The 22,871-nt window shown below is 56.4% G+C and overlaps 9 protein-coding genes across 9 annotated transcripts; 5 read left to right on the forward strand and 4 right to left on the reverse strand.

Annotated features, from left to right (window-relative positions):
- Positions 1 to 37: 37 nt before the first annotated feature.
- Positions 38 to 1,351, reverse strand: C8Q71DRAFT_790503 (uncharacterized protein). Its single transcript, XM_047925316.1, has 6 exons — positions 1,093 to 1,351; positions 997 to 1,034; positions 746 to 942; positions 617 to 694; positions 499 to 558; positions 38 to 449 (listed from the first exon to the last, which is right to left on the reverse strand). The coding sequence occupies exons 1-6, from the start codon at positions 1,130 to 1,132 to the stop codon at positions 356 to 358; spliced, it is 507 nt and encodes a 168-aa protein (XP_047772969.1). The 5' UTR covers positions 1,133 to 1,351; the 3' UTR covers positions 38 to 355.
- A 420-nt stretch (positions 1,352 to 1,771) lies between these two features.
- Positions 1,772 to 3,850, reverse strand: C8Q71DRAFT_407086 (acid protease). Its single transcript, XM_047918361.1, has 10 exons — positions 3,365 to 3,850; positions 3,281 to 3,308; positions 3,125 to 3,228; positions 2,924 to 3,063; positions 2,797 to 2,864; positions 2,588 to 2,735; positions 2,395 to 2,534; positions 2,225 to 2,343; positions 2,125 to 2,163; positions 1,772 to 2,061 (listed from the first exon to the last, which is right to left on the reverse strand). The coding sequence occupies exons 1-10, from the start codon at positions 3,728 to 3,730 to the stop codon at positions 1,864 to 1,866; spliced, it is 1,350 nt and encodes a 449-aa protein (XP_047772970.1). The 5' UTR covers positions 3,731 to 3,850; the 3' UTR covers positions 1,772 to 1,863.
- Positions 3,851 to 4,619: 769 nt separating this feature from the next.
- Positions 4,620 to 7,099, reverse strand: C8Q71DRAFT_407146 (uncharacterized protein). The gene is made up of 9 exons (XM_047918363.1): positions 6,676 to 7,099; positions 6,429 to 6,608; positions 6,366 to 6,374; positions 6,275 to 6,303; positions 6,120 to 6,213; positions 6,017 to 6,069; positions 5,835 to 5,960; positions 5,189 to 5,778; positions 4,620 to 5,122 (listed from the first exon to the last, which is right to left on the reverse strand). Exons 1-9 carry the CDS (start codon positions 6,985 to 6,987, stop codon positions 4,800 to 4,802), a joined length of 1,716 nt encoding a protein of 571 aa, XP_047772971.1. The 5' UTR covers positions 6,988 to 7,099; the 3' UTR covers positions 4,620 to 4,799.
- A 460-nt stretch (positions 7,100 to 7,559) lies between these two features.
- On the forward strand, positions 7,560 to 9,174 carry C8Q71DRAFT_863257 (uncharacterized protein; the record flags this gene model as incomplete). Its single annotated transcript, XM_047928141.1, has 2 exons — positions 7,560 to 7,747; positions 7,800 to 9,174. The coding sequence occupies 2 exons, from the start codon at positions 7,560 to 7,562 to the stop codon at positions 9,172 to 9,174; spliced, it is 1,563 nt and encodes a 520-aa protein (XP_047772972.1).
- A 948-nt stretch (positions 9,175 to 10,122) lies between these two features.
- C8Q71DRAFT_407288 (isoprenoid synthase domain-containing protein) lies at positions 10,123 to 11,406 on the reverse strand. Its single transcript, XM_047918364.1, has 4 exons — positions 11,267 to 11,406; positions 10,610 to 11,211; positions 10,522 to 10,551; positions 10,123 to 10,470 (listed from the first exon to the last, which is right to left on the reverse strand). The coding sequence occupies exons 1-4, from the start codon at positions 11,267 to 11,269 to the stop codon at positions 10,185 to 10,187; spliced, it is 921 nt and encodes a 306-aa protein (XP_047772973.1). The 5' UTR covers positions 11,270 to 11,406; the 3' UTR covers positions 10,123 to 10,184.
- A 2,426-nt stretch (positions 11,407 to 13,832) lies between these two features.
- On the forward strand, positions 13,833 to 14,891 carry C8Q71DRAFT_407337 (uncharacterized protein). Its single transcript, XM_047918365.1, has one exon. It carries the CDS (start codon positions 14,009 to 14,011, stop codon positions 14,726 to 14,728), a length of 720 nt encoding a protein of 239 aa, XP_047772974.1. The 5' UTR covers positions 13,833 to 14,008; the 3' UTR covers positions 14,729 to 14,891.
- A 764-nt stretch (positions 14,892 to 15,655) lies between these two features.
- Positions 15,656 to 17,240, forward strand: C8Q71DRAFT_407353 (uncharacterized protein). Its single transcript, XM_047918366.1, has 2 exons — positions 15,656 to 17,054; positions 17,107 to 17,240. The coding sequence occupies exons 1-2, from the start codon at positions 15,924 to 15,926 to the stop codon at positions 17,143 to 17,145; spliced, it is 1,170 nt and encodes a 389-aa protein (XP_047772975.1). The 5' UTR covers positions 15,656 to 15,923; the 3' UTR covers positions 17,146 to 17,240.
- Positions 17,241 to 18,938: 1,698 nt separating this feature from the next.
- C8Q71DRAFT_407405 (isoprenoid synthase domain-containing protein) lies at positions 18,939 to 20,449 on the forward strand. Its single transcript, XM_047918367.1, has 4 exons — positions 18,939 to 19,227; positions 19,277 to 19,878; positions 19,935 to 19,964; positions 20,031 to 20,449. Exons 1-4 carry the CDS (start codon positions 19,219 to 19,221, stop codon positions 20,314 to 20,316), a joined length of 927 nt encoding a protein of 308 aa, XP_047772976.1. The 5' UTR covers positions 18,939 to 19,218; the 3' UTR covers positions 20,317 to 20,449.
- Positions 20,450 to 21,778: 1,329 nt separating this feature from the next.
- Positions 21,779 to 22,732, forward strand: C8Q71DRAFT_863261 (uncharacterized protein; the record flags this gene model as incomplete). Its single annotated transcript, XM_047928142.1, has 7 exons — positions 21,779 to 21,854; positions 21,908 to 21,952; positions 22,009 to 22,041; positions 22,095 to 22,121; positions 22,173 to 22,244; positions 22,298 to 22,442; positions 22,492 to 22,732. The coding sequence occupies 7 exons, from the start codon at positions 21,779 to 21,781 to the stop codon at positions 22,730 to 22,732; spliced, it is 639 nt and encodes a 212-aa protein (XP_047772977.1).
- Between the last annotated feature and the right edge of the window lie 139 nt (positions 22,733 to 22,871).

A 22,871-nucleotide genomic window follows, 5' to 3' on the forward strand; every position in this document is an offset into this window, starting at 1 on the left:
CAACATCAGCCTCCACATATCCTCCATTGTTGCCACCGTCAAATTCACTCAGGATGAGTCTGGTCACTGAAGCTGATGCTTTTCTTGTCTCGCTCACTGAGGATGCTCATGGTCTGCTGTATTTCTAGAGATCCGAGATATTCGCTGATCATCCAAGTCGTGAAGACAAATCGGGGCCGACAACAGCGAAGGGGCTACAACTCGTGTCATTATCATTACGAAGGATACACTGTATACGATCCGAGTCCAAAGATCCAGGGGTATACAGTACTTTGAAGAACAAGCAAGGTAAGGTGTGGAAAGGTGATCGACCAAAACGGGACATAGGCAAGTAAGGCGGCAGGTGGACGTAGCCTTAGGCAACCAACTGGCCTCTGAAACCGTCTCCGCGGCGCGAGGCTGATACTCCCCGGAAGAGGACAGTGATGAGTGCAAAGGTGACCATGATCCTGAACACGGGTCAGCATTATCGACCACACGCATCAGAAACGTACGTACCACTCGATCCACGCGAAGGCTTCCAGTGCGTTCAGCTGACCACAGTACGTGTACCGCAGGCTTCCGACCAATGCTCATCAGAATTCTGACGGTAAGGATAAATGATGACGACGCGTACTTGCAGTCAAGCCCGCCACCGAGCGCGGATGTGATGCTAGCAGCAGCAGCGACCCAGAGCACCCAAGTGAGGAACAAGCTGCCCACGCCAGTCAGCCTCTATTCACCTAACAGCTGATGGGGAACGTACAAGAATCCATGGCTCATTACACTGGTGAGGACCGAGCCCGTCGACGCAGAGTGCCAGAATAGCGCAAGGTAGAAGAGCGAGAAGAACACGGTCCAGCAGGACGTGAAAAGGATGTACCGTGTTCGGTCGCGAACGGCGAGACTCAGGTAGTCATGGTGCGAGTTGTACGTGCCCGTGAGCCATCCGGATATTGCGACCTACGGCGACGCTTGAGCGGAATGCAAGGCAGGGAGTATCACTTTAAAACGCACCTCGATGATCCCGAACAGAATAATCAAGCCAAACACGACTAGGATATGGCAGGTGAGTACAGCTGCGAGTGTGTGCACGGTGCCACGAAGACGCACTCGGGTGTCCCCTGCGTACATGGTTGTCAAAGTTGACCATGATGGGTTAACTGCAAGCACAAGCAATAGTAGTTCGTGAGGGATTTGGGGGTCGTGACGGTCGTGGCAAGAGGGATGAGGGGAAGAGAGGAACTCAGGCGGGGAGAGCAGGGTGGTGCTGCGGCTGGCGGTCTGAAAATGAACGAGTGGACCGATGTCTGCCGCCGAGTTTTGGGCGCGCTGCGCGATGATGCAGATGACGGTCTGGTCATGACGTCACACCTGCCCCGCAGTCCCCGGCTTGTCCGTTCTCGCCGCTCGGAGACCTCTCGCCGCTCGGAGACCAGTTCTCGAGACCGCCGTCCGCCGTCCGGACCAGCCCTCCGACGAACGATGCTGATCTCGTGCTCGTCATCTCAGCTTCGCGGTCCACACACGCTCGTCGTCGTCGCAACGCACAGATTGTGTCAGGCGTCCGCGCGCCCAATGTATCTCTTCGGGTCCCTAGGCATTGCCAACGCTGCTCAGATCCCACCGAAGAACATTATGTTAACCCCATAACCCAACTTGATTTCAGCATCGAGCGACTAGCACAAGGAGTGATCTAGCACAAAAAGGGACAGCACACACACAGGGCGGCACGAAAGCGTCCACAGCAACAGTGCATGCGTCGGAAGAAAAGAAGTAGATGAACCCCCAGGGTTCGCATCATGACCCAGAAACCGTCCAGCGCGCAAGCGCATACACGTCCTGCTTGAAATAGCCGAATGGAGCCCCGCAGAGCCAGCGCGCTCAGTTGGTGGTGGCGTTGGTGAACTGCGTCGCGGCGAACCCGACCTGGTTGTTCGCGGTGTCGTACACGGAGAGGTACCGCTCGAGGAAGCTGAAGCCGTTGATGAAGTCGAGGCCCTGGCCCGAGTTCGTGCCGATGTCGCTCACGACCATGTAGATCTGGTCGTTGTTGCCGCCGATCACCGAATTGAGCGCACGCTGTGGGCAGGCGGGACAAGTTAGTCAATGTATGCGCGGGAATTCGGAGGCGGGGTGACTTACAGGCCAGATCTGAGCGTTGGCAGTGAGCTCGTACGATTGCTGCAGGTAGCGGATGACTAGTTAGTGATCCAGCGGCATGATGATGCCTTAATACACGTACACCACCGATGTTGAAGAACAAGCTCTGGAGGTTGTTGAAGTCGGCGTTGGAAATCGTCAACAGACCAGTGGTCTGGTCTTGCGTCGCACCGGTTGCCTGCTGGTAAGCCTGGAACGCGTCTACGACCACTGTCAATGATCATTCCTCAGGACAACGTCGGATCCACTTACCAGTCGCCATGAGGATCAGCGTAGTGCCAGTGTCGACGATGCCGGCAGTCGTGTCGAGGATGGTGGTGTTCGACGAGCCGTATGTGATAGACTGGTCGATGCCCCAGAACTGGCTTGCAGGGGCGGTCGTCGTCAGCGGCCTGTCCAGCCCATCAGCACACGCGCAGATCAACTAGGAGACAACGGGACGCACGTAAAGGCGACATTACCGACGGTCTTGGAGTCGTCGACGCTACCGAAGGTGAGCTCGCCGTTGGTGTCGTTGGCCGAGGTAGCGGGCGCGAAGAAGACGGAGACGAGGTTCTCGCCGATGATGCCCTGCGAGAAGAGGTTGTCGGTGACTGCAGTATCCGCCAGCCGTCAGCGACTGTCGTCTCCATGGCGAAGTGAATTCTGCCTCACCGGTCGGGACCTGGGTCTGGGAGTTTTGGCCGCCGACGGTGCCGACTGTCAGGTCAGTGGGCCCAATCCTGCGCACAATCGAAGTGAGCTTTCGGTACAGACTCGGCCGTGGACGACAAAGACGGACCCAACAATACCGTCGACACCTGTGAAACCCTGAGCCTCCGTTGCAGCGCCGATTGACTGCCCAGAGATCGTGAGGCCACCGAGTTGGACGTCATCCTCGAACTCCTCGCCGGCAAAGGCACCGGAGCCGTAGCTGACTTCCTGTGGGGTGATGCGTGTCAGCAGCAGAACGTTTTTTTCGCTTTGGTATGACGATACGTACAACTTGTTGGCCGGTCGACTTGGACGTTGACGTCTGGACGAATGGCTTGTTTGTGTCGGCACCCACCCATGTGTTGGAAGAACCAGTGTCGACCAACAGGTTGTCTGATGGTCTGGTCAGCGCAATGGATGATAGGTAGCTTCGATGGTTACTCACAGGTCGTCGGAGGGTTACCAACACCAACCTGCGAAATTGGATAGTAAGTACGCATCGCACAAATCGCAGACGGGCTGAACTCACGCTGATAACGTAATCCTCACCCTGGTTTGTCGCAGCGACATTATCGTCGCTGGCTAGGGTACCATTCGCAGCAGCGGTACCGTTCGCAGCAGCGGCACCCGCGGTCGCTGTGGCATTCGCGTTGGCCGCGGCACCACCAGCATTGCCTTTGCCTTTGTGGTGCTTCTTCGCCTCGCGAAGAGCCTGGCGCCCTCCCTGGAGGAGGGCGGCACGATTGCGGTCGTTCTGGAGTACTTTGCGGATACCCAAGTGGTTTGTGCGCCTGGCCATAGGAAGTGTGATGCGGTTGTTGCGGACCCGGATGGGGCTCGCGGCCACGGCCAGCGCGAGGACGAGGGTCAAGAGCAAAAAGGAGCGAAGTGCCATGCTAGCAATGAAGAAACCAAGAGGGGCAGCAGGTCAACTGGCGGGAAGGGTAACCGGGAGGGGAGAAGCTGCGAACATGCTCATGCGTGCGCTTCTATATAGTGCGCAGAAGGGGGCATTGTGCCGGACGACGCATGGCATTGGGCAGAGTAGCCGCCGGGAGGGCTGATTGTGCCCGAATGCACCTGCCGGCATTATCCCATTGAACATGTGCTGCGGACGGCCTATGTGCGACGCCTCATGCGGTACATCACCCATCCCTCTCGGAGAAGTTGTCTGCGGATATATCGTTTGATCTGCACACACAATGTCAGCCCGCGGCCAAACTGCAGCTGCACGCAAACGCACCTTGCAGTCTGCCTTGTATTCCAGCGGAGCACAGGCCTGCACAGGGCCTCTGCGTACCTGGCCACTCCACTCCGCAGCCACTCACAGTCGAGGCTATAATTGGAACGGCCCCAGCCCGAGGAGAGATGGGATGGCTCGCGATCAATCGGTCGTCAGCGTTACCGGACCTACCGCGCGCACCATGCCGGGATTGCGTGCAACTCTGGTGCAACTCCTCGATAAACTTCGCATTCGAGCGGTCCTTGGCGTGGAAGAGAAACACACCTGTGTGAGAGCCGACTCAGCGCGCTCACTCTCGCACTATCCCGTCGACAGCAAGCTGAACAGCAAATACTGGGCTCGCTGATTCCCCATCACTTCGCAAATGAGAACCCAGCGGGAGTGCACAAGGAGTGCATGAGCAACAAGAGCAACAGAGTGGTTGAGACAGTCTATTTTTAACATTGCGGTCAGGAGTAGATTGCAGACGTGTTCGACGACGGTTGCAGCGACGACGATCGAAGGTCGACGACGACGACCGAGCCGCGAGCCGCGACACGGCCGGCGCCTACAAATCAGTCGCGATCACGGGACTTGCATCCCTCGAATTCCTTCAATTCCTCCAATTAGACCTTCTCCCGAGTTGCTGTCCACTCACTACGGCAGTTCCATATGCATGCCATACAGAAGTGCAGTACACCGATCCAATCCGTCACATAGACGACGAGAAATTACTAAGGAATTACTGTTCGCCGTCTGCATCATACTCATAACGTCCATAGATTGGCTTCCACTGTCTTTCTCTCACCTTCTCCCTTACCTCCTCCTTCGTCCACTCCACAGCCGCAGCACCCTCCTCAATAGCGCGTTCTACCACAGCGCAAGTCACCTCGTAGTTGATCTCCGGCGAGTCCCCAAAGTCCGGTAGGAGCGCGTCGTCGGGGTCATTCAGCGCGGGCGCGAGGGACGCTAATCTCTGTGCCCCCGCGACGATCATACTATCCGTCAACGACCGCGCCTTCGACAGTATAGCACCGAATCCCAGTCCAGGGTAGATCAGAGCATCTACGGAACCGCCTCGCATCAACACGCCGCCCCGCACAGCCCAACAGCACAAACAACCGCACTCACTATTACACTCCGCCACCCTGTACTTCTTCCCGCCCGGGAGCTCGACAGAGGGGAACGGGCTGCCCGTCGCGAGAAGCGCCTTCCCGTCCGACCACCGCTTCGCGTCCTCCGGCGTGCACTCATGCTTGCTCGTCGGGTTCGACAGCGGGAGGATGACCGGGCGCTCCGTGCCCCGCGCCATCTCGCGCACGACCGCCTCGTCGAACGCGCCGCCGACCGTTGAGCATCCGATGAGCACCGTCGGCTTCACGCGGCGCACAACCTCGAGCAGCCCGATCTCCCCGCGCTCGTTCGCCGCGGCGCCCTCCCATTCTTCGTCCGCACGCACGAAATCAGAGAGGCCCGAGCGGACATTGTCGGGCCCGAGGGAGGCTTTGACGAGTCCGTGCTGGTCGAGCAGCCAGAATCGCTGGTTCGAGTCGGATGGGGAAAGCCCGTCGAGAGTGACCATCGCGTCGCGTAGCTGACGTGCGATGCCGAGTCCTGCAGTGCCTGCGCCAAAGATGACGATGCGTTGGTCTGACAGCTTGGATTTCATTACGCCGACGGCGGCCATGATCGTCGCGAGGGTCACCGCTCCAGTGCCTTGTCTATCAGTTGGAAGTTCAGATGGAGTGATACCGGGGATGCAGTACCAAGCACGTACACATCGTCGTTGAACACCGCGTGCTTTTTTGCGTAAGTATCGAGCAATCGTTTCGCATTGTTGACACCAAAGTCCTCGAAGTGGAGAAGGCTGTGGGGATAGTGCTTCCGCACAGACTGCACGAATCTAAGATTCGGGTATCTAGGAGGACGCGATACAGACTACAGACCACCCTCGCTTACCTATCAACGAATCGATCGTATTCTTCTCCGCGGACCCGTTCATGAGGCCAGCCCTTTCAGGCATTCAGCCGGATATTCCAGAGGAGTTGTCGTCTGCACGTACCACATAGAGCGGATCCTTCAATAGTTTCTCGTTGTCAGTTCCAACGTCAAGGGTCACTGACAGCGTCCGTGCGGGGTCTACGCCTGCTAGAAGACTAAGACAACGTTACGATGTTGATGAGGAGCAATGTTGATCGGAAGCCAAAGCCAACATACGTGTATATGGATGCTTTTGCTGTCGAAATCTACAGTGTAATTGGAATGTTATAGACTCGTGTCATCCCAAGGGGGGATGGCGAGAACTCACGCCGATACCCTTAGTAGGTCAACCAGTCAGCGATTGTACTTCACGGCTGCTACGTCGACTTACCCCAACGCCTTGGTCACCGATCCCGAGAATCATCTCCGCGTCAGAGCAGACGACCAGATCGACGTCCCGGCCCTGTGCTTGCTCTAGGAAGTCTTCTTCCATTGACTCTTGGTGAGGCAACGTCAGGTATAGCCCTTCGCTCCGTCGGAACAAGTGCGAATACTTTGATATCGCCTCCGCCTATGCACCGACAAGTGACCACATCTTCCATTAGCCAAAACAGCAGTGAAGTACACGTCAAACGCACCTCCGTAGGCGTGTATATGATCGGGGTCAACTCCTGCAGATGCCTCGAAATCAGCGCGTAGTACAGTACCCAATTCTGGTCCCTCAAGCTCTGGAGGAATGTGTTCTTCCGCAGCGGCGTCTCGTGCGACTGGAGCTGGTCGTAAGCCCGCTGGCATTGCTCGTCGAGCGTGTTGACGCGGTACGGGAGGTGGCCAGTTAGGCCAAAGGCATTGCGCTCTGCGGTGGTGAACGCGGTGCCTTTGTTCCATCGTGGACTTGTGAGGATACGCTCGCCGCGTAGAGCGACGCAGAATCTTTGCTCAGAGGACATCGTAGTAGAGAATGTAGTTGTCGGTGTGCTCAGACCGGGAACAAGAGGGTTCAATGTGATGGAGTGGGTATGACGTCGTTCCTGGCAGACGACATGGCTTTCGCGAGTGAGTTCTCCCTGCAGCGGCCATCTTGACATACAAAGCGCTAGAGTATGTCCGGAATGGCACACCTTCCTCTGTAGAGAACAAATAATATTCGACTCTCGAGAGTCGAGCGATCAAGCCGGCAAAGCGAGAGCAAGTATATACATGAGCTGACGGCAGACATGGCCATGTATCATCGTTCGGCACAGGCGATGACAGCTGGTGCTTGATTGCAGACCAATAATAGTGAAGATCCACCAAAGTTCAGCGTTCCATTATATCCAGTAGAGCACAGAGCGCGAGGCATACGAATGAGCCGCAGTGCAGAGTCACTCAGGCTGTGATACCTGTAAGTTCGTTCTTGGCCGATTCTTGGCCGTGTCGGGACAAGCGCCACCGAAGCCAAATGCACACAAATAGACATCTCCCATTGTGGCACCAAGGGATGCTGTGGCTGAGCTCCGAGTCGCTCGGCGAGTGCACCGTCATGTCCAAGTCCTCCCTCTCCTCCGTCGTCTCCGACCTCGTACGAGCCCAGATGGGCACCGCACTGACACAGACAGTGACGGACGAAGACCTTGACCGCCATGTTGCCGAGCTGATCCTGAAGGAAGCCAAGCAGAAGGCGGAGAAGTATGGGACGGACGGTATTCGCGCATACCTCCAGAGCAACGAGTAGGTCACCCCAAGGATTATTCTATCCATGATTCACTGAGACAGCGTGTAGTAACGAGAGCAATGCGCCGAAGACCAACAAGCGCTTTCTCTCGACCATCATCAAGAGTACAGATGATCACAACAAGACTATCCTGCGCGCGCAAGCCCAAGCGGCACAGGAAATCAGGCTAGAGCGGGAGGAACAGGAGAGGCGCGAGCGGAGAGCCCGTGCTGAGGAGGCTGTCGCTGCGGAGCGCCTGCGGCGGCTTATGGGGCAGAGCGGTCGTACAGAATGGGCGAGCAATTGGGACCGTGGTGGATCGAGGGGCCTCAAGCGGCGGGAGAGGAGCTGGGAGAGGCAGGATGCATGTGACGACGAAGTTCACGAGCGGGAGCACAAGCGCGAACGCAGGTCGGACAGACACGAGCGCGAGCACCGCCACCGCCGTCGGTCACGGTCTGGGGAACGGGAACGTCGGAGTCGCAGGGAAGAGGGACGCAGGTCGAGACGATCACGCAGCCGGGAGGGGTACGAGAACGACGACGAAGACGACTACGAGAGGCGGAAGCGGAGGAGACGTCACAAGGAACGCAGTCGTTCGAGGTCCACTGCCCGCTCCGAAGAAGACCCCGACGACAGAGATCATGACAGGCACAGGAGGCGGAATAGAGACAGAGATACATTTCGTCGAAGCCGTCGCCCGAGCCCTTCCAGCAGGGCACGCTCTCACTCCGCTGATGTCGAGCAGCCGTCGCGCTCACGGCGGCGTTCTACATCTGATGAAAGCCCTCGACGCCGGTCGCAGCAAGGTCATGGCGACGAAGAAGAGCCCGAGGACACTCTGACCCGAGAGGAGAAGCTCCGACTTGAGCTGAAGCGGAAGGGCAAGACAAAGGCGGCAGATGACGCCTACGTCGCTGCGACTCATACGAATTCTCCGTCGCGCAGGCCCCGAGACGACGAACGTCGGATTAAATCTGGGACACCTGACGAAGAGGGTATGAAGCATGGCTCAACCTCTTCACGTACTATGCGCTCGTCAACTAGTCCAGCTCGGTCATCCATCGGCCCACCGTCTCCCCCCACCTCCCCTCCACCTCTCCCACCACTACCATCCAAGATGGACAAGTACTTTGATTCCTCTTATGATCCCCGCCTTGACGTCGCGCCACTGGCCGTGCCTACCGTGCCGAAGACTGGCCTCATCGATGACGCCGACTTTGCCGGCTGGGACGCGATGCTGGAGGTCATCCGCCAACGGCGCGAGTACAAGGCGGAGAAGAAGATGCTGGAGCGGTGGGGCGTCGGGAAGGACAAGGACAAGAAGAAGAATGCTGACGGCGCGGGTGCGTCGTGGTCGGAGGGCGGGACTAGCGTCATGGACATCCAGTACAAGAAGAAGGGGGCTGTCCGGGAGTGGGACCTGGGCAAGGAGGGATTCTGATATTTCGGTTGGTTGGATCTGACTGTGAGGGACACATATCGTTGTATGTTCTTTTGGATACTCGCACATGTACTAATGTATACTGCCGACTAGAATAGGTGTCATAATGAGGCCCGATCGTTTCCATTGTAGCGTCCACAACCCCGTCCAGAGAACCCGTGCACGGGCTCAAGACGAAGTGTATGCGTCTGCAGCATCGTGTCTAACCCTCGCGAAGATGACTCGGGAAAATCGCGACGTGCTTAATCTTACTGATACAGGAGTTCACTGACTGAGTTCATGATGCAATCGAAGCAGTAGAGGGCCCAAGTGCACTACGGCCACAGGCGTAGGCGTCGTGAAAATATGGGGGCCTTCCGAGGGCTGTGGGCCTTGTGGCACCTATAACACCGTTGTTCCGTAAGTCATCCCTCAGTTGACATGTATCGAGAATGAGGCCTGAGGACTCACTGTGGGTGCTCTCTCGAGCGGCTTGAAGGTCTCGCACACGATCCAAAATGACTTGAGGCCAGCGGTCACCGGTCAAGGATCGGGAACAAGCGGTCAATAAGCTGGGCAGTCAGCTCCGCTTGATCTAGCGTTATGCGCGGGATGTGAGCTGACATGAAGAGCAGCGTGAGGTCCTGTAGCGGGCGGAAGGAGGCGCGGTGGCACTGGTCGAGGATCAAATGCCGGAACGACGCACGCCCCCAGTCCTTCACGGAGATTACCCGCAGCATTCGAGTAGGTATTCGGGAGCTGGGTCACGGTGTCGCTGCTCTGCCACTTTACATGGGACAAAGGAGTTGGATAGTGTTCAAAGAACGGAAATGTCGGGTTCATGCTGATGTTCTGCAAACCCGAAACTAACATTGCTTGTATACAACTGATTCTGGTGGCGTTGCTTGACGCCTGGCGAGGTGAATACGTGTGGGACTCAGTTCCTCAGAATCGATATGAATGGCAAAGTACTGATAAGTTCACATCTACATTCTGAGGAGACCAATACATATAATGTAATAAGGCAATAATCAATAGCTCGTCAGATCAATAATATATTCACCACCCAGGATGTCCTTCAAGCGATACCGCGGATTGTCGGTGTGCACTCTGATGTACCCAGCTGCGAAGTTCTCCCAAGCCGCCCTGGCTTCTCCGTTTCCGAGAACGCTGCGAACACGCTTTACAGCCACCATGAGGTCGTCAATGACGCTCTGAAGAGCGTCCGACACCGAAGATCCAGTAGACAATGCTCGCTCGTGGATGTAGTTGTCTTTCTCGCCCGCAAGCTCCTCTTTGTAAAAGGAGAGAATGTCGCTGCACGGGAGATGTAAGCATTATACAGATGGGAGCATGTGCGTCACTTACTTGACGTAGCTCACATACAGCATCGTGTCTCTGAGAGGTGACGAACGTATGTCAGTCAAGGCGGTACATCGAAATCTGTGGAACTCACGGTATCGCCCGTACGTAGACTCGGTAATCCGGAAATTGAGCTCGCGGCCAGATGAAACATGCATACGCCTCGGTGGTGGCCGTCATGCTGCGCTTGTATTCCACGAACGGACGCGCCTCGAGATTGTACGCTTCGCCACGCCACTCGTTCTCCATGACAGACGCGTTCACAAATCGGAGCGCCGACGCGTAGATGGTGTTGGCGGAGAAGCTGGGATAGTGGTCCCACATTCCCTGCAGGACCTTGGTGAGCTCGCTGAGCATGCCGTGCTCCTGCTGGACGACTCCGGTGCACATCTTGCGGTGGAAATCGACGGGCGTAAGTCCGTTGAAAACGACTGGATCGTCCATGGCGATGATCAGCGTGGTGAAGAGGGTGATGAGCAGCCTCGTCTCCAAGTCAGAGACGTGGGCGTAGGCCGTGATGGTGAGGATAAGAGCCGTGACCACATAAGGCCGCAACGCTTGCTCGTCGCCCCAATGCTTGACGATCTCCTTTACCCGCCGCTCGAGCTCGGGGTCTCGAGTGTACTGCGGGAAGTCAACGTCGACTTTGCGGAGGAAATCCAGGATGGCATCTTGCGATACGTTGATGGTGGACGACTGTAGAGATTGCGGTCAGCCCCGTGCCGCACCTTGGCCTTGCTATCCGGCTTACCATGGCTACCCGGTTGGCGATGTGGTTTTCAGACTTCTGATTGCTGTGGGCCTGAAGGGGTGGCTTGGACTGGTGACTCGAGTCAGGTATGCCAGCCTTATATACAACGCAGTTGCCTGGGCCATGAGTAGCTGGACACCGGGGACATTCGTCAGATATAGTAAAGTTGGCAAGTGGCAAGCCGGCGTTCACGCCACACGCGGCCTATGTGGTACTTGAGCTTGAGGTGTCATGGAATCTGTGGAGGTTGAGTTCAAGCTCATTCATCCACGAATGATTCATGAGCTTAAGCACCTCGGATCATCCTCGGGGTACAAACGTTTCTCCGCTGGGATGCACGAACCGGATGCCAATGGCTCACCGATGGTGTTGGTACTAGAGTCCGGAGTAGAGTCGCAATGCTCTACTTGCGCAACTCCAGTGCATCAACCAGTGGCGCCGAGGCCACACAAGCGTTGTCACGGCGTCTGCTATCCTCAGGAAGGAATAGCCGTCACTACGCAATCTCAGTCAGTTAATAGCTCCTCGGACCCAACTGCTAGTAGTAGGTCTTGCGCTGTCTCACCTACGCTTTCAGATCAACGAGGTGTCTTCGACGCTTGGCGCGATATAGTATCTCTCTAGCAGCGTAAGGTCCATCATCCCCGGTAGACTCGGAGTGCACCTCTCGCGGGCAAGCGCACATAGATCCCTACTGCCAGTTGTGCTCGCAAGGTCACGGTCCGGCCCAGCGTAATCAAATTGTGACATTCAGCAACGTCAAGGATGGGATATCGAAATCGTAAGTACCTTTGAATACATCCTCATCATGTACAGGTTGGACCGATTTCGCCCCTCAATCGGCCAATTCGGAATTGTCTCAGGTCTTGCAACACTCATCACGCACGAGCTGATGCATCTAACAACAAGTACTCTGCACAGGACCACAGATTCCAGTCTGCTTCGATGATTCTGCCTCAAAGCAGTCGCCTCAAAGCAGTCCCAGGACAGGGATTAGCCAATCAACAGAGAAAACAGCATGAACATACTGTTGCTAAAGATGGGCAGCCACGAGATGGGTGGCATACCTTAGTGTCCATTGAACGATGGCCACGGACTTGCTGCTCCATCAGACGTGGATGGACGGAATGTACCACAATTTCTTGCGAGGTCGTGTAGCTGAAATTGACTGCTTCCAATTCCAGTTAAGCGCATATCATTGACCGGTACAGCCATAGCGCTCGTGTCACTGTCAAGGCTTCCGAGGCCAGCTTCGGACGCGCATAACGACACGAGCACTGGCATTTGAGACAATACACGATGTGGTTTCTGCTTGTCCTGGGCACACGACACTTTGTCAGAGAAAGTTTGCGATGCAGGACGTACAGCGACAACAAACGCATTCGGATCCGACGACGATAGGCGGGTCACCAGAGTGCTAGATTGAGCAGGAACCGGAGCACGCTGACCGTGTCCAGCATCGGTGACCTCGGGCAGCAGAAAGTCGGCTATTACGCAAGGCGGGCAATGTGCATGCCATCGCGGACACCGTTCCCGCCCAATGTGATAGCCACGTTTACCGGGGACGGACAGCTGTCGCATGGCGCAGCACGCCTTACGTAGGCAAACCATGTTAAGTAGTAAGCGCAGCTAATCAGGACTGTAGGACTCGACGACTCGCTCACGTACAAAGGCCTGTCTCGCAGAATGGATGCATTCGGTGTGCTGCCATCAAGAACGCGTGTCAATCTACATTGCCAGTGGGGTGGGTGTCATACGAGCCATGCGAGGCGGAGTCAACGAACCATTCTGTCAAGGTTCAATGACTCGATACTCACTTGAGAGACGGCGGTTCCTGGGCATGCGGCCTAGGTTACTCGAACTTCGACGTCCATGCCAGCGTCAACAGCATTCAGCGCAATATCATGATTCATACGGCGAGGCCGCCACCTCCTTTGGCCGACTTGAGCGTCTGTGGCAGCTTCCCGCACGTTGCGGTATGGAGAGTCCTAGCGCTGGTTCCTTGGAACAAGCAGAAAACCTGCTTGGTACTGGGCTGAAATCGAGTTCTGTAGGTAGTACAGTTGCTTGAATAAAGCTCGATCAACGAGCCACGGAGGTGGGCGGAAGGCATTGTACGTCGATCACCGACTGGCTGCGCAAACTCCGCGGCCATGATGCGTGTGAGCGCCCCGAGAGTACAACGAGGCCGGGGAAGAGCAAAGCAAGCGTCCCGGTTCTTAGACTCTCTTCGACGGTAATGCACAACATGCGTCGTAGGTATGCCGAGGAAAGGAGCCTTCGGCGGGTGCGGCACAGAAACAAGGCCGGCGGCGGAGGCAAGTTGCACCAGAGCTGCCAATGTGTTTGTGGCCGACGTGAAGTAGCGACATCTGAGCTAGGGAAGTAGAATGTGGTGGCCAAGACATATCGCGGCGTTACACCAGAAGTCGTGCGGAATTGGGTTATCGAGCTTGTGTTGTGAAGGCGGCGTTACACAGGAGACTTCTGGGTGGGAAGTACACCGATTCATCAAGGACTGAACTGGGCGATACGCTCAAGAACGAGGAGCACAAGAGTTGGGCGGTAGCAGGATCACGGAGGGGGCTGAAGGTTCCGCGGAGTCACATCAGCGTAGACGTCGAGGGTCAAAATGAACGTTTGTACTCACAGATGAGTCTGCGCGGATGCTGGAGATGACTATCCTGCAAGGTAACCTGTCCGATCATTCGAACCTGTTTAGTAGAACACAGAGCGGACAGCATGGACGCTAGCGAGGCGAATAGAGCCTCTGTGGTAGGCGATTTCAAAATACACGGCAGGTTCTATCGCCGCTCTGTCTGTACTGTAGCCGCTTTCCGACCTACCGCCGAGGGTTGTGCATTGCCACTCATCTTCTGGATCGACCGTGCCAGAGAAGCCCGAGAGTCGACTGTCTCGAGTACGTACAGTCGGATTCAGCGGGAAAACGAGCCTACCGGTAGCGGCCAGTACCATCACGGAAAACAGCACGATTTACGAATTGCTGCCTGCAGAGCGGTACCGCCATACTATGTAGAACGACGTAACGGGCGCCAGCGAAGACCGATCCCGCGCGCCGCCTCTCGTAAGGCGGGTGGCGCCCCTGCATGCGCAGGCCTTGTGCGAACGAAGCGGCGCCTCGACGAGCTTGGAGTTGCTAGAAATGGCAGCAGACCGTCCTATTTGGGCGGACGGGAAGCTCCTCCATTCGCCGGGAGCGAGCGCGCACTGCGCACCCCGCGGCTTCTCACCATGCAGAGTGCAGGGTTTGTTGGCCGGGACGCCGGGGAGGCACATCCAAGACCACGCGACGGTGGTATGATCCCGTCCACCTACACGTTGGCGGCTAGATGTCAAAGAACAGGGAGCGTGAACGACGAGGAGCTTGCAGCTTTCCAGGCGAAGACCAGTGCCGAATTGCGTGTGCTGGGAGGCGAGGAGTGCCGCACTGGTCACGTCTGATAGGAGGCGTCCGACACTGTGCCAAAGGCGGGCCACAAAAGACACTTCCGACGACCCACCGCACGCACTGCATTTGGGAGATGAGCGGAACATTGCACGAGGTGGGTGGCCGTGAGACGTCCTTATTGTAAAGCACTGTCACTAGTAGGATCACTGCGGACCAGTAGATAGAGGAAGGTTAGATCTGCCAGCGTTATTGTCGGAGCGGTTCCGCGGAACATTCAAGGTTCTGCGGCCAGATGGAGGAAGCGTGACGGTGGACTTTGACTCGCCTCGCGATGCGAACTGTCGCCGGAGAACAAAAGCGCTGCCAGTGCTACGCAACACTATTGTTCTGTCATCGCAGTGGGGCGGCGATGTGACCTCCGAAATGCAAGCGAGGTTGTAATGCGCCAACACGCGCTCCTGGTGCGACCTGTTTGAGGATGGCAGGGCTGGGTGGATGCCGGATAAAAGCCCGATAATTTCTCACCGCACGGGCGGCGCATCGCGTACGTACGGCGTTCGTCCGCACGAACCGGACGTTCGTTCGGGCCAGTGTGCATGGCGGCGTGGCCCGTAGGAGAGCAGGCGGCGGGCTTTCCGTTTGCGACCCGGCGAATTCGAAGAAGACATGGCAGCCGAACGCGCGACGAGGGCGCGAAGCTTAATTTTGACATCCCATTTTTGGTGGCCGCCGGAAAAGGCAAATTTGACGCTGTCGGCGGACGCCGAGAAGACAGATCTGGCGCGCGCCCGATGAGCACCCGTCACTCGTCCCTTCACTCTACAGACCCTTCATATATAATAAGCTGTCCTCCGAAATGAACTGCCCGCCCTCTCTCCCTGCTCGTCGTGGTGTGCCGCTCGCCGGATCCCTCAACGCGTTCTCTCCGAGTCCGGGCTAGCGATGGGCTTCTTCTCCTTCCTCTACCAGGCAGCTGGGCCTCAGGTGAGTCTCCGTTCTATTCACTTTGCGAAACCGCCTATCCAGCCGCTTTGTACATGGAGTGGATGGGCTATATGCGCTGATTGCAAGTGAGACAGTAGCGCACGCAGTCCAGTAACCTTTCCTGGTCTCTGATGCTGTCTTGCGTCTTAGACTTCAGCCCTTCCTATCGCCGTGGTGGGCACGTTTGCTGACTATGTACCTTGCCAGACATCTCAGTCTCACGAACCAGTTGACATCACGACCCGCTACCCTCCCCGTCAAACAATGACGCGCAAGAACGTACGTCTCCCCATCGAGATTGTCATGAACATCCTCGAGACCGCCTACGACGACCATGAGCCCCGCTCAAACGCCAACCTGTACACAAACTGCGCGCTGGTATGCAAGGACTGGTCCGTCATCGCGCAGAAGCTCCTCTTCCACCATGTTTGCCTGCACAGCCAGACCGCGTACATCGCCTTCCAGGACGCTGTTGACCGCTCCACGCTCCGCGGTCGGATGCTCGGAGATGCAGTCCAGGAGATGCAGGTGACGTTGGACCACAACCAGCCGTACCGCCTCTCGCACAGGTCCTTCGCACGCGCTGTCACTCTCTGTCCGAATCTTCTGCGCTTGGGAATTGCTCTCTACGGCAAGCCGGGCCCTGGTGATGACCTCGTCGGCGAGCCCTCAGTCGACCGTCTCAAGCGCTCTGCGCCCTCGTTCGACGAACGCACTCTCGCGATCCTCCGCAAGGGTCCACGCATCACCTCGCTGCAGTTCAGCAACTGGTCCGACAACAGCTCCTCGCTCGCGCAGCTCCTTGACATCTGGCCGTCGCTCAAGTCGCTTCTCATCAGCGGCACGCCGCCGCAGCTCCCGAGCACGTCCCCCGCGCCCTCGACGTGCGCGCTCGAGGAGTTGAGGATGAACTTCCAGAGCACGCCGTCGATCGACTTCATGAAGTGGCTGCTGCACAACTCGCAGGAGAGCCTGCGCATGCTCGAGCTCGAGCGGGACCCCTCGCCAGAACTACTCGACTACCTGCTCCGCGAGCACGCGCCGACGCTGGAGTCGCTCGCGCTGCCGACGTGCGGCGGACATGAGGGTGTTGCGTCGATCCTCCAGTGCACTGCCCTGCGCGAGCTGCGCGTCGAGAGCGCGTGGGCGCCACAGGGCCTGTTCAGCTCGCTGCCGGAGGGCGTGCGGCACATCGCGTTTGGCGTGGACATGGACACGTCGCTGCAGCCCGTGCTGAGAACGATCAAGAAGAGTGACGCGCTGAGGGTGGTGACGGCGCACGTCTGGCACGGCGGCGAGCGCCATCCGCAGCTGAACGCGCTCAAGATTGCGTGTGCGCGCCAGGGCGTGGACCTCCGGTTTACTCGGGACGTGCGCGCGTTCCGTGCGATCAACGTACGTGGCTTGCTTGGCTGTGTGGTGGCGAGGGCTGACGGCGATTGTGTAGCGCGGGGTGCTCGATTCGTGCTCTGAACATGACCTTTGAGGGCACTCTCATGCCTTAACGCTCCCACAACGACGACGGAATCAAATCGTTCCCATAAAATCGACTAATGCAACATTGTTGTGCCATAGCCTCGTCCGTCTGTACATCCGTCCCCTCTCCGCGTCCCGCGCGTGGTACACGTTTCACGATCATTCACGACCATTTCCGTTTGTTCGCCTCTCACACCATATGATTCCGTACAACATCAATCCACTATCGTACATCCGTCACCACCATCAACCCCGGTCACGGATATCAGACTACTCTGGATCGCTTTTTCGTTCGTCACGGACCCAGGCCCCCGGAATCGCAGGACTCTTAATCGTCTCGCTTCTCACTCAGTCATGCCTCTCTGGTTCTTATTAATAGAGTAATCTGCATTCGCGCCGGTAGGGAGCGTGGGTAGGGGCCGAGTTGCGTATATGGGCGGTGCAGTATGTAGATGATTCCTTTTTACGACTTATGTTCGCTGTTGCGCTTCTTGACTCGCATTCGTGTACGTGCGATAGCTACTGTACGAATGGTATTCACCCCGCATAGCGAGTGCACTTGCGGGATCGCTATATGATTTGCGTGCAACCACCATGCGTTGGCATGTGATCCACTGGGTTACTTCAAAATTTCCTAATGTGGATATCTTGTGGCTGCGTTGAGTACGCGCGTGGCTGCTCTTCCGGGCCTGCGTGTCCTACGTGTCTGATCTGATTCCTTTCCGCCTTCACGGACCCAACTGGTCGAGCGGGACGCTACACGAGGCACAAAAGCCTCGGAACCTTCGTCCGCATCGGTTCAGGCGGATGTGTATTATTCAACGACTGTCTGCGTGACGCAGGTCCATCAATGGCATCATTGCACTCCGAAGTGCGATCGGACGACATTTGCCGAGTCTGGATCGAGGACCGCAAGACGATGAGGAAGCGGAGCACAAACAATTCCCGCAGAGCTCAAGGCCACATGAGCAGCAGCATGTACTGCAGCCCGAACATGAGGCTTCGAGTCGACGTAGCGTGTACTACCATGGAGACGATGATTTATCGGCAGTAAATAACCCAGGAGAGCTATGGTACGTTGACGCTGTTGTGAACGGTGTTGGAAATTAAGCTGAAACCAGACGCCTGTGGATCCACGCCCCTCAATTAGTGGATGTTCGACTGAGTACTCGCTGGAAGCTAGTAAGTACTAGACGCGCCTGTGGTTCAAAGCGCTTCGGGTGCAGGCTTTCAGCGCCGTCAAATGCGCGATTGACAGGAATGTCCGAGGCTTGTAAGCCGCAGGTGTCTGTACGCAGGTGTCTGTAACAGAGACTGCCACCACAATGTGTCCCATCATGTCCAAATTTAAACCAGCCTGAACATACTTTGCGTATAAATTGAGGAGCTCTACACTCTGCCTCCGTCCATCCCTGGGCCAAAGCCATCGGTGAGTACAAGTTCACGAGTAGGCACTGTGAAGCCTTGTGAACGTCTGACGAAAGCACGACAGGTTCGCGGAAAGATTAGCCTCGATCATTGCATCGTAGCGCTCCGAGGGCCAGTCCCCCTTGCGGGTTAGCGCAACGACATTACGACTCGAATTGAGTTGAAGATACCGTTTACCGTGATACGCCACCACTGACTCGGAGGTGTCTACTTCGCTTCATTAAGGGGCTGTATACCGAGTGGACTCCCTCCGAGTAGGTACGTCTCTACTGACATAGACGGTATAATTTATTGCGCAGTTGTCGAGTCTGTCACGGTTCTTTCTTCCGCAGGCCCTTTACCTTTCCGTGCGCGAAAGGGGAGTTGTCTTCCCCGCCACAGGGCCATATGCAGGCGCAACCGTACCTAATGTCCACGGTACGTTCATCTGGGACTTTCGCAAGTACGGAGATCCATTTATCGCCGACCACGGACCCCGCCTTGTTCACGGAAGAAAGGTAACGCCTCATTTGGGCGATGCAGCTGCTGTCAAAGAGTAGGCGGATAATTCGATCCCGATGGGAAGCAGACACCAATAAAATGGACAGTAATCGGTGGACGTCGCTGTTCAGCGCTTCAGGTTTACTTGACCTCGCAATCTCTGCCATTCTTTGCCATGACACAGGTGAGTTATCTTGTTACACTTGCCTCCGTCGCCGTCTAACAGCCCCAAGTCTCCCACTCTCCTTCTCGCTCAGGAAGCAGTGATAACCTTCCTGGACAACGTCGACATCTACCTTCCGAAGTACACTCGCGACCGGGAGCTTGAACGACGCGTCAACGAGGTTGTCTGCCAGTGGGGAGGCGAACGCGCCATGCACCCCTACGTCGTGCCGGCGACCATCCTCACGATCACCGCATACTCCCACATTACTGACATGGAGACGAAGGTGCTCATCACCATCTTCACGACCTTCATCGCTATCATGGACGACCCCGAGTTCTTCGACGGGCTTACTCCCGCGGATTTCCACCGCAACATGTGCGCCGGCGTCGTCCAGCGAGATCACGGTCTCCTCGGGGAGTTCACCAAGGTGCTCGGGCGCATGTGGGACCACTATCCAGGCTTCACGGCGAACACGATATACACGTCCGCGCTCCGGTTCATCAACGCGTCCGTCATGGAGAACGAGTGGCAGGGCGCTGTGCTCTGCCGGGACGCACGTCCGTTCGTGGAGTACAAGCGCAGCATGACGGCGACCACTGAGGCCTACGCATGCTTCATCTGGCCAACGGCGCAGTTTCCAGACTACAAGGCATACGTGCAAGCCATCCCGTACGTGCGATCCCATTGATCCACCATCCTTCCTCTTGACAAGAAAGGTCCGATAGCGATACAATGTTGTACGTGAGCTACGTGAAGTGAGTACAAACCAACCCTTCCTTTCCTCTCGTGAGGCGCTGACTCGGATGCGCCCCGACCCGCAGTGACATCTTGTCCTTCTACAAAGAAGAGCTCGCGGGAGAAACGGACAACTACATCCACGAACGCGCGCTCGCCACGGGGCGGTTAACAGCGGACGTCCTTCAGGAAGTCATTGACGAGACCGTCGCTGCAATTAAGCGTGTTCGTTCTGTACTTGGAGACGCAGAAGCGCGGGCGGCATGGGAGAATTTCGCGGCAGGGTACATCAGGGTGCACACTGACAATCCTCGGTATCGTCTCAAGGATATACTGGGAGGCGAGTATCTGCTCGATATCTCGAGTGACTGAATTCTGGGTATCATCCTGGGCTATTGCGAGTCATCGGCTCCACTCATATCCATAAGGTACTAGATATAGAATCATGCTGTTTATGATTTTAAAAGGCTTGCCATTCGGTGGGCGCACGTCGAGGCAATATTACTACTACTATACTCATCCGGTGCCAGTAATTCGTTGACGTCTGTTTGGCATCTCACACATGCATGCACATCGGGTGTCTTCGCCTTTCCATTTATTTTGGACATTCGACATCTAGTGACCTTTCCGTTTCAACTTTTAAGGATAGGTTCGTGACGGCCAGCCTCATGATTCGAATGCTATATGGATTGCTGACGTTACTCTAGGTGTGATACTGACAGTCGGAGAGAGGATCACACCGGCGCCTGCGACCTGCCGCGGCCATCAGCCAGTGGCCACAACCCGAACTACAGCTGCGCATGAATTTGAGCTCCTTCTCTGCTCCTCAACCATCGTCACTTTTCTCATCGTTGCTCAGCCTCAGATGCTTGCCAGCTGAGTTGCTGTCCGAGTCGCTTCTGCTCATCAAGCAAGCGATCGCTTCAGGCCAAGAGCCACAGCTGTGCGACTCTGATCCCGACCACATCGACACGGCATTGCAGACGATTCGAATTTTACAGCCTCAGGTTCATCGTATCAGCGCGTCTGATTGGCCTCCAAGATATTGAGTCACTCACGCCGTGCTGGAAACCACTGACGTCAAAAACACACCGTCGTGTCAATGATCAATAGGCGCACGGAGGGGCCCGGGATTGACGTTACAGGTACGAGGTTTGAACTGCCTCGTGCTAGCAGTGACACGGTGGCCATATCACTATTATCAGTCTCAGACGACAGCTCTCTGAGCGAACGGGGCATTGGTCAGCCGGTCGCGGTACGTTTTCAACGTTGTTCGAGTTGCTACTTATAGTACAGTACTCAAGCCGCACTCGGCGCAATTGAATCATTCGTTGCACAGGTGCTGCGGCGGAAGGGCGGTTTGATCACATCAAACTGTCACATCTGGTTTGCATCTGGTAATTACTTATGTCCTGTCCTCGAATGCGAATCCTCACTCGATTTCAGGCTCTAGCAATGATGATAGGTGCTACAGAGTTACATACGACCATAGGTTTTGGCCCTGCTGAGACAGAGTGCTCCCACACGAGAACTTGACAGGCTCTCAGTGACACTGCGACCAGACTTACACATTGATCGTATAATTACGCTGATGTGACTATAATCGCAGCTAGCGTAAGATGCCATCCCGTATTCACATCAGGCGGTGCATCAGCCGTGCCCCCGAGCATGTCCCCGCAGGACCAATGCGAGCGCTGCGCCCGGTGATAAAAGCGCGAGTGCTGCACTCGGACACCCCGATTACTCCCTTTTCACTTTCACGGGTCTAATCCACCTCCGTCGTTTTTCTTCGTTTACCAGCCTGGTGCTGCCCTTGTAGCCTTTTATTTACGAGATGTTGGCCAAAGTTTTCGTGTACGCCCTCCTCCCCTTCGCTGTTGTCAACGCGGCTCCCATTGCGCAGCGCGACAGTGAGTCTTTTGCGGCGGTACAAAGATAGTAAATGAACTGATGTTTGCCCTAGTTGCGAGTGCTGCGAGCTCGGTCGTTGGTCACGCAACATCTGTCGGTGAGTGTTCGTGGTCAATGTATGGCTGCGATGTAGAATTGATGAAGTGCCTCTAGTCGGCTCTCTCTGGGCTGAAGCAACCCATGGCTGTATGTCTCTGAGAGTTCACTGTGGTTCGTCTTACGCTGACGCATGCATCTAGTGGCGGCTGGTATCCTGAGCGCGGAAGGTACTTCATACCGTTGTATCATGTAATCCCGATGCTTACCATAAGTTATAGCTTCGTCGATCTACAAGTCTGCGACCTCCGTCCTCGGGACTGCGACATCTAACGTCCACGTTACCGTGACCAGTACGCGTCCTCATCCACCTGCTTGGCCGCCTTCTGACTTAATGCCCCCTTAGCCATCAGCGGCGCTCCTGTCGTTGAGGTCACATCCGTCGGAGGCCCCGCGATCACCCTGGCTACTACACACTCAGGACACCACCACCACTCCATTCCGGTAGCGACGACGACCTTCGACGGTCACACCTTCGTCGTCCCGTCGAGGTAAGCCCACTCCCACTGACATGTCGACAGCGTTCTGACCGTTCTTCAGTGTGTCGCACAGCGGCTCCTGGTCCCATAAGCACACGGCCAGCGTGTCTTTATCGCACAGCGGCTCGTCAAGTGTCTCATCGACTGCCTCGTCAAGCTCGGTCTCAAGTACCTCAACGAGCGCGTTCCCGACGAGCAACGGCGCGCTGGGCATGCACGCCCTGAGCATGTCCAAGCCGATGGTCATGGGCGCTGTCACGGTGCTCACAAGCCTGCTCGGCGGCGCGTTCATCGTGCTCTGAGCCTGGCCGCTGGGCGCCCGACCTACGCTGTTGACAGCACGACCTTTACGAACATGTCACGACTCTGGGAGGTTCGGTCTTCACGTCTTATTTGCATGTCTGCGTAGCTTTGGCCATCCTGGTGATCTCGTAGTTTTAT

This window comes from Rhodofomes roseus, assembly GCF_022264815.1.
Source record: "Rhodofomes roseus strain CIRM-BRFM 1785 chromosome Unknown C8Q71scaffold_38, whole genome shotgun sequence".
NCBI classification, from domain to species: domain Eukaryota; kingdom Fungi; phylum Basidiomycota; class Agaricomycetes; order Polyporales; family Fomitopsidaceae; genus Rhodofomes; species Rhodofomes roseus.